Source organism: Callorhinchus milii, unplaced genomic scaffold, assembly GCF_018977255.1.
Source record: "Callorhinchus milii isolate IMCB2004 unplaced genomic scaffold, IMCB_Cmil_1.0 Scaffold7, whole genome shotgun sequence".
Taxonomy (NCBI): Eukaryota; Metazoa; Chordata; class Chondrichthyes; order Chimaeriformes; family Callorhinchidae; genus Callorhinchus; species Callorhinchus milii.
In genome coordinates, this window is record NW_024704748.1 from 23,207,080 (window position 1) to 23,219,666 (window position 12,587).

At 36.2% G+C, this 12,587-nt stretch overlaps 1 protein-coding gene across 4 annotated transcripts in view; it reads right to left on the reverse strand.

Annotated features, from left to right (window-relative positions):
- The window catches only part of dock1 (dedicator of cytokinesis 1), a 237,010-nt gene that overhangs the window by 34,386 nt on the left and 190,037 nt on the right, over positions 1–12,587 (reverse strand). For all 4 annotated transcript variants that reach the window (XM_042337074.1, XM_042337072.1, XM_042337073.1 and 1 more), the window contains 4 exons: positions 10,810–10,929; positions 5,482–5,571; positions 5,278–5,382; positions 977–1,118 (listed from right to left, as the gene is read on the reverse strand). In XM_042337074.1, the coding sequence (XP_042193008.1) occupies positions 977–1,118; positions 5,278–5,382; positions 5,482–5,571; positions 10,810–10,929 (457 nt within the window). The remainder of the gene's footprint in view (positions 1–976; positions 1,119–5,277; positions 5,383–5,481; positions 5,572–10,809; positions 10,930–12,587) is intronic.

Genomic DNA, 12,587 nt, shown 5'->3' on the forward strand with positions numbered 1-12,587 from the left:
GTGCTTTTCACGTCGGGGGGACGTCCCAAAGCGCTTCACAGTACACACTGTAAAGTGAATTGACTGTTTATTTGTGGGCGAACGCGGCAGCCAATTGCGCACAGCAATGTCCCACAAACAGTCGTAGATTGAAAATGACCAATTTATTATTGTTTTTGGTTTTGGAGGGATTATTATTAGGCGTGTGGAGTAAGGAAACTTGCCCAAGGTTTCGCCCTGCCTGGAATTGAAGTCAGGTCTCTCGCTTGTAAAGCGAGTGCTCTAACCACTGAGCTACAGGACTCCACGCTTCACAGAATATATTGTAAGGTGAATTGACTGTGTCCCACAAACATTCGTGGGTTGAGCAATCAAATTATTATTGGTTTTTTTTGAGGGATTATTATCCCCAGAAAAGCGATCTGCCAATTGACTAATATTAGAACCGAGGTCACTCGCTTGCAAGGCGAGTGTTCTAACTACTGAGCTACAGGACTCCAATGTAGAAAATAACAGTCAAACTAAGTCTGCAATTTTATACTGTTTCAACGATGCATTGATGCTCAGTGGTTCTAGCACTCGTCTTGCAAGCGAGTGATCTTGGTTCTAATCCCAGTAAGAGTCCTGGGTTTCTCTTCCCGACAGGGAGAAATGTTGGGCAAGTTTTCTTACTCCACACGCCTCTGCTTACCTAGCAGTAAGTAGGAACTCGATTGTTAGTCGATTGGCAGATCGCTTTTCTGGGGGTAAAAAATAATAAATTGGTCATTCAACCCACGACTGTTTGTGGGACACTGCTGTGCAAAATTAGCTGCCGCGTTTCGCCCACAAAATATACAGTGAATTCACTTTACATTATATTCTGAAGAGTTTTGACTCATCTCGAAGATGTGATAAGGCGCTATATGAAACGTAAAGATTACGTTATGCATGTTCATTTGCACCACCAACTTTCACACAGGAAACAAGAAGCAACCACATGCGAGTCCAAGGATACACTGCCCAGGAGAGCTTTTAATATCATCGCCTGGTGGAGATGTTGTCTTCATTTTTTCCGCATTGGGAAATACAGTGAATAATCTTGCTTCAAAATCTTCACGTCGCTCATACTCTTTTCCTCTGTAAATGAACATCTTGCCCTAGAAGACCACAATTATGATTTTTTTAAAAGAAAATTAGAAGTCTATCAGAAAACAGGCTACTTTGCCTAAAATGTTTGTGCCGGTATTTATATTCCATGAGTCTCCACCCATTCTTTAGATCTCCCATACCTTTCTACTCCTCTTTCCCTCATGTGAAGGTCTAGCTTCTTGGGAGGTTGGAAGAAAGTTATATAAGACCACATGCTTAGAAGAGACAGGAGAAGGAATTTCAGAGGTGCCGTGTGTTGGATCATACAATAAAGACGAGAATATGGCATGAAACTGCAAAAGAGGCATTAGAAATGCCTCTCCAGATATGGGAGCAGTATTCAATAGATAAAAAAACAAATGGATTTATCTCAAGGGTAAGAGAGAACAGAAATTCTCAATGGGAGATGAAGAACCACAGGTTTGTCACAGAATGCAAAGTTTACTTGGGGTGTGAATTGTTTTCCCTCGGTGAGAAGCTAGAATTTCTATCAGTTGAGTAACTGGGAAAGATTTTTTGGAGCAGGGGTCTCCAACTGATTGATCGTCTTTAGGTGTCCTCTCTTGCATGCTCAATAAAGACAAGAGGAAGGAGCAATACTTAGCACAGCTGACAATAAAGTTTATATTTTATTTCGATCCCCAGTTCTATCGCTCCTTCCTCTTGTCTTTTTGGTCACATGTGAGAGGGCCACCCAGGGGCGATCAACTGGTTGGAGACCCCCATTTTGGGGGATTTCAATTAAAAACAAGACAGATTTTAAGCTTCTATTTTAAGCTTCACTTTGTGAGAATTCAACTTTTCTGTCCACATGAGTCATATCAAATTGATTTACTCAGGTTCACTTAAGAGTCGATGTAAAGGTCAATTCAATGGATTGACAACGAGTGCAAATGACTAGTAATCGAGACTTGCAAACATTCCAAACTGAGAGCTTGAAGCCCAATTGACAGATTCGATTAACAATATTCCAATTTTTTTTGAAGACCTCCTCTTAACTGCATTGCACTGATGAAGTGCAATATTTCTGCGAGAATTCAGTAAGAACCAAAGGAATCATTCACATTTTAGTTTCATAAGGCTACTTACTATAAATGAATATTGCCATATCCATTTTCGATCTTCTTGTAATCTTGTAAACAGCAGAATATTCCTCACACTTAACTACAGCCCACTGAAAACGTGCATGAATATCTGGCATTCGAAATTATAGCAATATAACCAGGATCAAAATCAGTATAATTACCTCTATGATTTGGTATATTTAATTCTGTTTTAGTTTTGTGATGTAAAATATTTTCAATAATTTTTAAAGGCAACATTTTTCAATCAAGTTTGTAGAAGATATAAACTCAGCAAAATAATAAAAAGCATACTTTAGATACACTATATCTGAATATTTTTAATTTAAATAAACCTATGCTTTTGTTTAAAAAGTTTTCAAAAATGTCCATTTGTTACATTGCAATTTTTAAACAATCCATTTTTACTTAAGGCAAGGTATGAAAAATATGTTATGGGCAGCATATTCCTGAAAAGTTGCCAGTTCTTAAATTTTCAATTTTGTTCCTTTCATGTGAGCACAAAATGTCTCAAATGCTTCCCCCCACCCCAACCACGGGAGCTCAATGAGTGAATGCTTGTGGAATAAGAAACATGCCTGCTTCATTGCTATACTTCAACATGGGAAGGGGGCAAGGTAGAAAAAACTGGACGAGAGCAAAGGGACTGAAGTGGATGTCATGAAACAACATCTTATGGATTACTTTCATTAGAATATTCTGGAAACTGGGATTTTTTTCCAACAATCCTTGCCAACTTCAATATTTATGTCTTATATATGTAAGCTCATCAAATGAAGATTAATGTTTTTGTTATGTTTGTATGAAAAGGAGCACCATACCTGGTCAAATACTTTACAAACTAATGTCACTGGATTTCAAGGGTAAGATATGGGGCCATGGAATCAAAATTGTCATGCAATAAAAGTAAAATTATTGAGATAATGACGAAAGTACCTCAACCTCAAGAATAAAGTTTAACCGAATCTCGTGCCTTGCCTCCAAATTACTGTGCAAAAGCTTTCAGAATTTCCTTTGAAAAAAATTGAAACTCTAAGGCTCAAATGGAAGATTGAGAGCTTCACTTAGTAATCTGAAGCATTTTCTGAATGTCAATGTGGCACCAACTCAGCCATGCAATGCACTCACCCAGTGCAACATCACTCAAATATTCATGACAACATACTGCTTCTCTTGCGATTCTGATATAATCCATCTCCACAAATCAACACTTAGTAGATCTAATTCATAGACAGGTACAGAAACCATTTATATGAACTCTCAATAATTAAGTTTGCAGACACTTAAGAATGGTGATAGGTTTCCCCATCTGTCAAATATTTGGCTAATGAAAATAAATCGGAAAAGGTAAATCTTACTGTAAAAGGTACCTTTCATCTTGTGTATCCTTAACAGCTAAGGCTTACAAGATTTACAGTAAAGTCTAAAATGATAAGCATCCTCTAAATAGTCATGATTTAAGATGTACCAACAGATATTAGACCACCTACTTTTTCCTCTCATCAAAAAAACATTGAATTAAAGCTTTTGTCAATGAGCAGGAAAACAAATAATTCCTTAGCCAAACTACTTGGTTTAAGTGTAAGTGAATTCGCTGCTGCAGAATAATGATTCAGATACAAATATACTAAGATTTAAATATCTTTCCTCAAAATAACACAATGACATGATTAAAGAGATGTTGAGTTTGGGTTTACAAAACTACGAGGGGATATTTCTACATTTTTTTACTTTAGGTTGGTGTATTCATAAACAAATTCAAATTCATTATTTTTCACTATATATGTATGCATTTTATTTTACTAGCTATTTAAAATGCACAAGTCCGCATTGATTTGTATATTTCCACAAGTTTAATTAGGGATAATTTTTATGGAGATACTAGAACAAATATAAACTGCATCAAATTATTTAAACTTAATACATAAACATTATTTTCTGTAAAGTAGAAATAATTCGGAAAACATGTAGTGAATTCCATGACTTAAACTTGAGCTCGACTCAACTGGAAGCACTCTCATCTTAGGTCAGAAGATTGTGCGTTCATTCCCTACGTTGAGACTTTGAACTCAAAGTCTGGGCTAACTCTGCAATTGAAACCAAAGCATTGTTATTCAGGTAAATATTAAAAATCCCACAACAGTATTCGGAAAAAGGAAGTTTCTCCTGGTATTCTGGCCAACAATACATACATGGGCCATTTACTTCGTGGCTGTTTTGTGGAATGTTGCTCGGTGCAAATTGGTTGCCGCATTCGCCTATAAATAAACAGTTAGCACCTGTCAAGTGCTTTGAGATGTTTTGACTTTGCATCAAATGCAATGATTATTATTATCAGGATCATAAAATGATTTAGCATCACAACAGCAGAGTTGCAAGATGTACCACTGTAACTTTTGGGGTGTGGAAGAAGTATCATTGCGTCAGTGAGATTGAGTTGCTGTATCACAATCTGTGTCTCATCGAGCTTATTAAACCACGTAGTACTGCAAAGTACAATTAGAACATGGATATGAGACATAGCTTCTAATTCTGCAGTCAATCATCATTCATAATGCCCTTTGTTGTCCTTCATGGGGAATTTCATTCCATATCACATGATTATTTCTGCAATTCTGAATAATATTTTGAAAAATGTGAATGGACCGAGCCTTTTCAAAATGGTTCTAGATGTGTTAAAGATAATTATTTCAGATATCAGCAGAACCCAGCCTGCTTAGTTAGCTAATGCAAGTCACCAATACACAGTAAACTGATGATAACTTGACCGTAGCTTAACTTGTCACAAGCACTTACATCATCATGCTGTCAATAACCCGGCCCCATTTATTTATGTATTTTTACATATGCCTTACACGCCACTCTGGATAACTAGCCACTGATCGCTTTCCCTTGTAGTAATGAGTAATCAGGAGTTTACTGTAATTCTAAATAATAATAATAATAATTCTTGTACTTGATATAGCGCCTGATCACATCTTCTAGACGCCTCAAAGCGCTTCATGGAATATATGAAGATCCTCTGTCATCTGAGAACCGACCAGCACTGTCAGCTCACACAAATAAAAAACAAATCGTGTCTTACCCGAATAAATGAAGGAAAGCCTTGACCATAGTATCCAACTGCAAAGTAATCAGGCCTGGCTCGAATCACTCTAACAATGTTCTCATAGAATTGGGCTTGTTTTTGCTGTAAAAGTAAGGCATGCAATAATTGAACCAATAGCATCTCAAAAAGTAACACAATAATTGCAAAGCATTTTGCAGCATTTGCCATTTCAGATCTTACCAGCAAATCACTCAGTTGTTCATAATCAAACATCTCATTTTCATATTGTTCTGAGAGCTCTTTGCCCAAAGAAATGGCCTCCTCCCACATCTGAGTAACAAAAGAGAAAATCCAACATGAGAGAAATATTTAAAAGGTTTTCCAGTCACTTATTAATAAATGACTATTGACTGTGTTTCCACGTAGTCTTAACAATTATGACAAGGTTAATAATTTCACTTCAAATTTTCTTTGCTAGAAACAATTTAATTCTATGATTATTAATCCTATGCTTATTGTTAAAAATGAATGCTGATTAATCTTGTGGTCACAAGATTAACCAGAGTTCAATTTTAACAATCATTTTCAAAAACAATGCGTTAAATTTGGTGACAATTTCATTTTGTCAGTAATAGTGTTTCTGGAAGACACCTCTATTACTACTGTAAAAGTAATACATTATCTCCACAGACAATATAGAAATGCATATTTAATCATTCAGTAAAAGTAAGGTGCAACTGACAGAAAAAAAACTCATCACTTGACCTTTCAAGAAACCAAATTGCTAATGTTATTGTATAATCAATGAAAAATTGTGGAACTATGATTACGTTGGTGGTGAGTACGAGAGACAATGGTAAAAAAAAATTGGTTTGAGCCAGTTGAAGAAAACGTGTGTAGAATAAAGAGATAATTACCATAATTTAGGTCTGCAGAAGCATTTTAAGAGAAAGTATATAGACCTATTACAACAACATGGTGGCAGCAGCGGTTGTAAATTGATAGAATATTAATCTAAAATACTGCGATTTACAGACACAGTTATTATTTATCAAAGTAAACGTGTTCGGAATACATGTTTTTAAGTTTCATTAGGGATGTAACCTCCTTATTAAATGTTTAACAGGTACTGTTAACATGGATGTGATGCATATTCTGTCTTCTGATCATCATCAGGCCTGTCTGTATTGGAATGGAGTTTAATTAGATATGCTTTGAAATGCAAATTTCTTTCAAAAGGAAAATAGCTGAATGGGTATAAGAGCTCTGCAATAAATGAATAATAACCTGGTGTGTTAGCTAATAAGAGTGTGGAATGATTCTATGAACACTGCTTTCTTTAATCCATGTATTTTCCAGAAGAAAGTTGGTAAGGGTTTAATGCTTCAAGTGTATCTGATATACTGCTCCTCTAAGTACTTTATTGGCAATCTTGTCTACACCAAACTGACCCTTGTCTAAAAGCATCACAAGTCTAAAAACAACAATAAATATTTGCCTTCCTGATTTTTCAACAGGGAACAGTATCATATCTACCATGGAGCTCTGATACTGGATAGCGAGGGGCAGAAGGTTTAACTACAAGCTAAGCACGTGTTCAACAACTTGTGCAATTCTCTACCAGGACTCACCTTGTAACAATCTTGAATAGAACGCTGGCTAATCTGTTTGCCCTTAAACTCAGGGGACCGAGACCAAAAGTACTTTTCCCTCTGTTTTTTNCAATTTGGATCACCTAACTCAGCCCAGAATGTGTACGTGACACAGTAACAGTATGAAGGCCCATATCAAGGCATTAAATTTACTTTATAGCAATATCAATATTAATTTTCAAAATATCAGTGAAAATTGATTAACAGCATAAATATTTAATACTGAACAACACAAAAGACAAAATGAGCACTTATAGAGGTAGGAGGGATGCCATTTTATTAATGTACTGACATGGTGCACTTCTATATGTACTATAAGTAACAATCAACCAAGTCAACAATACTAGCAGATTAAAGAGAATATGATCCATCTCTTTTCGGTTAAATCATAGAACCTACAATAAGAGAAAATAAATTGAATGCCAATTAATCTGGAGGAACAATATATTAATACTGACTGGTGTCTTCAATTTATTCAACAAACCCTATGTACAGGGAATTCGATTGGATTGGTGCATTATTCGCAATGTACATATTGGAAATGCAGACATGTAAATGTGTTCAGGAAATAATTTCACTTTTGTAATTGTCATAAATCAAGTCAACCACCGCACAGATATATTCATAGCAGCATACAGAACAAAAGAACACCACAAATGACTGTAGTGCAAAAGCTATAAGAAATGCATCCAAGTGGGTTAACGGTCAACATACTGACTGCTTCAATGGAAATTTGTTTGATAAATTGGCACGAAGAGGAGAAAGATACAGCAGAGAGATTAGAAAAAAAAACATGCATTTCAAGAACCAGGAAACCTAACAAGTAAAATATTTTTTTACTTGAGACGTTCAATTCAATATATACTTCAATGTAGCTTTTGGCTGTATTGCCTTGTAAAATATCTGTAAATCAGAAAATATCGAACGCAAAACATTCCAATCAACATTTATAATTTGTAGATTGTCAAAAGTTGAATAGTTTTGGTCTTCAATAATAATTCTTGCATTTGATATAGCACCTTATTACATTGTTAAGACATTTTAAAACACTTCACAAAATATATTTTAAATGGATCGATTATTATTGTGGTAAAAACTCAGCATCCAATTGCACACAGCAGTGTCCCATAAAGAGTCGTGGATGGAGTGACCAATTTTTTGAAGGGATTATTACCCCCTGGAAGCAATCCGCCAATCGACTAACTGGGCTCTTACTAATTTATAGGTAAACAGAGGTTTGTGCAGTATGGAACCTTGTCTGAGGTTTCCCCTTGCTCGGGAATCAAACCTGAGTCCTATCGCTTGCAAGGTGAGCATGCTAACCACTACACTATGGGACTCCAGAACTTGCAATGATGAAGGAGGAAAGGCACACCAATCACTAGTAAACATGGGGAGAGCTGTCCCAAGAAACAGAAGGTCATTGGGCTCACCAATCCCATTCCATCCCCAGACCAGTCACACAAAATACTCTGTCCTGGCACCAGTTACACCTAGCCAGAGATCCACACATCAACTATTCAGGCACAACCAGCAGCAAGAACCTCTCAAGACAGACACCAGACACACTGAAGCCCAATCAATCTTCTCTCTTTATTATTCACTTCATTAAGTAGGCTATGTGTCATAATGTGTATATGATTTAGAAAAAAGGACATTGTTGTAGGGCCATATCATAAATCATAACAATATATTTTCTAGAAATGTCCCCTTTTTTTTATTGGGTGGTCAACCAAGTATTGATTGTCAAGCTTTTGGAAGAACCATTACTCCATAGGGTGGTGACTCTTGATTAAGGACTACTTCAGACACAGGAGAATTTGATAATGCCCTCAGATTATCAACAGAACAGCTTTAGAAGATTCAACAGAAATCTAATGGTAAAATCCCAGAACAGGATGGAAGAGGATTATTATTTTCAAACCAAAGAGCCAATCTGCTCTGCCATATATGCTTAACCCTACTTTATGATGCCATGCTAATATCCATTTGGGTGTTGGCCAATGTTAGTGGTCTGATGAAAAAGGACAATTTTATCGCTGCAATGTTTTATCAGCAAGTTTCTTAAGTTTTTTTTGGGGGGAGTGGGGTGGGGGAACTCATCCAATTTGTATTGTCAAAGTGCCCTTGTGTTATTGCAGTCTAAGGGCACTTTGACAATGCAAAATGATCAACTGCAAATAAGGCCCTGCAAAGGATCCAGCAATAGTTGAAAGGTTTTAGTCTGCTTGAAGCAGTGGGAACAAGTCTATGGTTGGCATGAATTTGTTAGTGGTGCTGGTTCCTCTTGCTGGAGGAATCAACATCTAATTGTGCTTATCACTGTGTGTGCTGTGAAATAGTAGTTGCCGCAGGAAATTGTGGAGAGTTAATCTGTGGAGACAAGGATATTGTTCTATTAATTTCTCTGCTTTACAAAATGCATTGGAAATGTATTTAGATAGCAGAAAAGCTTAGGAGAATTTGTGCAGGTCACACATAGTGGGAGAGAGAGGAATCCACGTCATTTCCATGGTTTCATATATATATATATTATATATATTTTTCCACAACAACTATTAGTAAGCAGATTAAGAAAGACAGTGTGAGCACTGTTTCTATGTTACATCAACTATAGAGAATTTTTTAACAAGAGCATTTTACACTGACCAGATAGTTGTTTGTCCTTCAGATGAGATATTAAACTGTAATCTTATATGCTTGTTCAGGTGGACATTACAGAGATTCATGGCATTACTCGAAAACACGAGTTTCTCCTGGTATCCTTGATAAAATTGTGTATTCACTTCAATTGATTTGGAGATATTACTGTGCACAATTTGGTTGCTGCGCTCACTGCACTTTACTTCAGTAAAATCCTGTGAAGCTCTTTTGAGACATCCTCCCAAGGTGAACGTCGCCATATCAAATGCAAGATTGATAATGGATCCATTGTTTTGATTTTGAGGAGCTGCCATCTTTGCTGCCCAGAAGTTTGAAATATTCATCCAGCAAGCAAATTAGTCTTTTTATGTTTCATTACTTCTTTTCGATGTAGATCCACTGTTTTCTACAGTCAGCTTTTGTTTCTGCCCCAGGTCATTGATATGTTTATTGTGATCGTGTCCTCTTGAAATTTGAGAGGCTTTCTTGAGTATCATGCACAGTCATGGTTCAAGTTCTACTTGTACTCTTTTTGCGATCAGTAAAAGACATTTCATGCTAGAAAAAAATCATTTTTATGCTGCTAGAATGGTTTAATCAGAAAAAAAATAACATTTGAAAAAAAATGGTGGTCTTCACACTCCATTCATCACCAACAGAAAATTTTAACGATTTTAACAATGTATTCATATGTGTGCTACTTACTTTTCAAACAAAAAAAATCACCTACCACTCACTTGATTGTTTCAATGCATTTTCCTATTTCTAAATCTCATTTGGAGAAGAGGTTCAAGGAAATAGAACAACACACTGATAACGTGCTTCTGCAGCCCTATTACCTATATTTTCACTACTATTGGGTTACCACTAGCAGTTCATATCTCAATTGCCACAGAAATGATCGGCCTCCTAGATCACTGCAGCCAGCATTACATTTATTGGACAGCATACAACTTTCAGAAGATCTTTCCAGCTCCCGAACAACATTTACTACACTTGGCTCTGCACAAAAGCTATTAATCCATCATATGAACTTGACTTCTGCAGGATACAAACAGATCTGCTATACTTTGCGAGGAATGATTATTTTGCTTGATATCTTGTAAAGATATGACATATTTACTTTTTAATTTTACATAAGCTTTTGAGTGGCAATTCAAAAGCAATATTTGCCAGACCTGTACAGAAACGAAATGCATAGAAATGTTATTGGCTGCTACGCATATTCAGTGACATTGGTTTATATTGATATAGCACTACAAAATGATTTTACCTTCCCCTTATCAAAGTAGTGGATGATTTCCTGATAAATCTGTTCTTTAAGCTGTCCTTGGGTCTGTGCTTGGTATCCATCTCTCTGATTGAGGTGGGCAGCACAGGGCTGCTCTGACCACTTAAACAAAAAAAATTATCATTAGCAACTCAAAAGAATGTTAGCCAATACAGTAGATGGTACAGTATAATGTAAATTGCAAAAATACTAAGGACGATCAGGTACCTGCAGCTAGATAATTCACATTATCTGTGAATGGTATCATTACAGCTTAGAAATAGACCATTCGGCCCAACAAATCTACCATGGTCCGCATGTCTTGGGGTCGGAAGAATATTAAATGCCAACAGGATCAATGGTACTTACATAGGAAATAGTGTAATCAACAGAAGAATTCTCACAATGCAAATGATGAGAAACTTGAATTATATATGTATAGTTGTGCCTTTCGCAAATGATGTATCTATCTCTAAATCAATTTGATATTTAACTATTTGATATTTAATGGAAAAAATCGATAAAAAGGAATACAACAAGTTTAATTTCTTGATTTCTACATCAGTAAATGCAGCATAAACAGAACAAAATATTAGTTCGGGACCTCAGGCACATCAACAGAATTAAGAGAGACATTTCATAAGAATGCCATGATCTTGAATTGTGATTTAAATTCTACAGAGTCACGAGAGACTATGAATGCAAATTTATTCAGAATGATTTAAGCAGATTTAAAAACAGTTTATTTCCACCAAGTTCATATTGGAAATGGCCATTCTCTGGAGGTCGTGATTCACTTTTGATAGTTAAATGAGTCACCGTGTGCCATGTAGAAGCACAAATAAATGAACTATTTAACACTAATTCATTGCAATCATATTTATACATCTCACATTTTCTCCTCTATAAATTGGCTGCCTCTCCAGGGCAGAACTCTCCAGCTGGGTCTTCCATGTTATATTTTTCCCATGTTACTCATTTTGTTTACTTTTCTCCGTCCTGAATTTTGAAATGTCTCTGTTATTTTGAATGCACCAAGTTTGCCACCAACAATAGACAGATGGAAAATGTCAGCATTGCTATGCATTACAAAACTATTTTCTTAAGTTGAGCAACGTATTAAACACCTCAGCTTCTCTATTTATACCATGTCTCACTTCATCCAACCCATTGGAAAACGAATGACAGCATTAAAGAGCCCAGGCGTGCATGTGAAATTTGTGTCACTATCATCTCCATTTATTTCAGCAGGAGAGCTGACGTCTTCTTTGACAATGTCTCAATTTCTAAGTGGTTTTAATGTTAAATAAATAACTAATATCAGCCTCTGCTGCACTAGTGGTGAAATATTTCACTGAAGATCTTTGTCTGAATTCACCATCAGCCCCCAGTGAGCAAATTTTCTGTTCATTTTCAACTGAGCTTCCAGATGCAGCTGCACATCACAAGAGGAGCTTTCTATCTCCAGGGAAGAAAAATCCATGAAGACTTATCCTTTTATTGGAAAGAGCACTTTCTATTTTCCTATGTGGAATATAGGAATGCAAAAATTACTATTCAGTCTATCTGGCTGAAATAAATCACTGAGTGCGAGGATGTAAAGCAGTGGGAAAAAAATCTTCTATCAGACTAATTCTCTTGTGAACATGAGTCCACTGGAAGCATTTGTGACAAGTGAATACCTCAGTAGAAGCTCTCCCTGAGCCTTCTCTTCTATCGTATTAGCATCTTTTGTCTCTGCGGGCAACTCATAACTCAAGTGCTTAATTCCAGCTATTAAT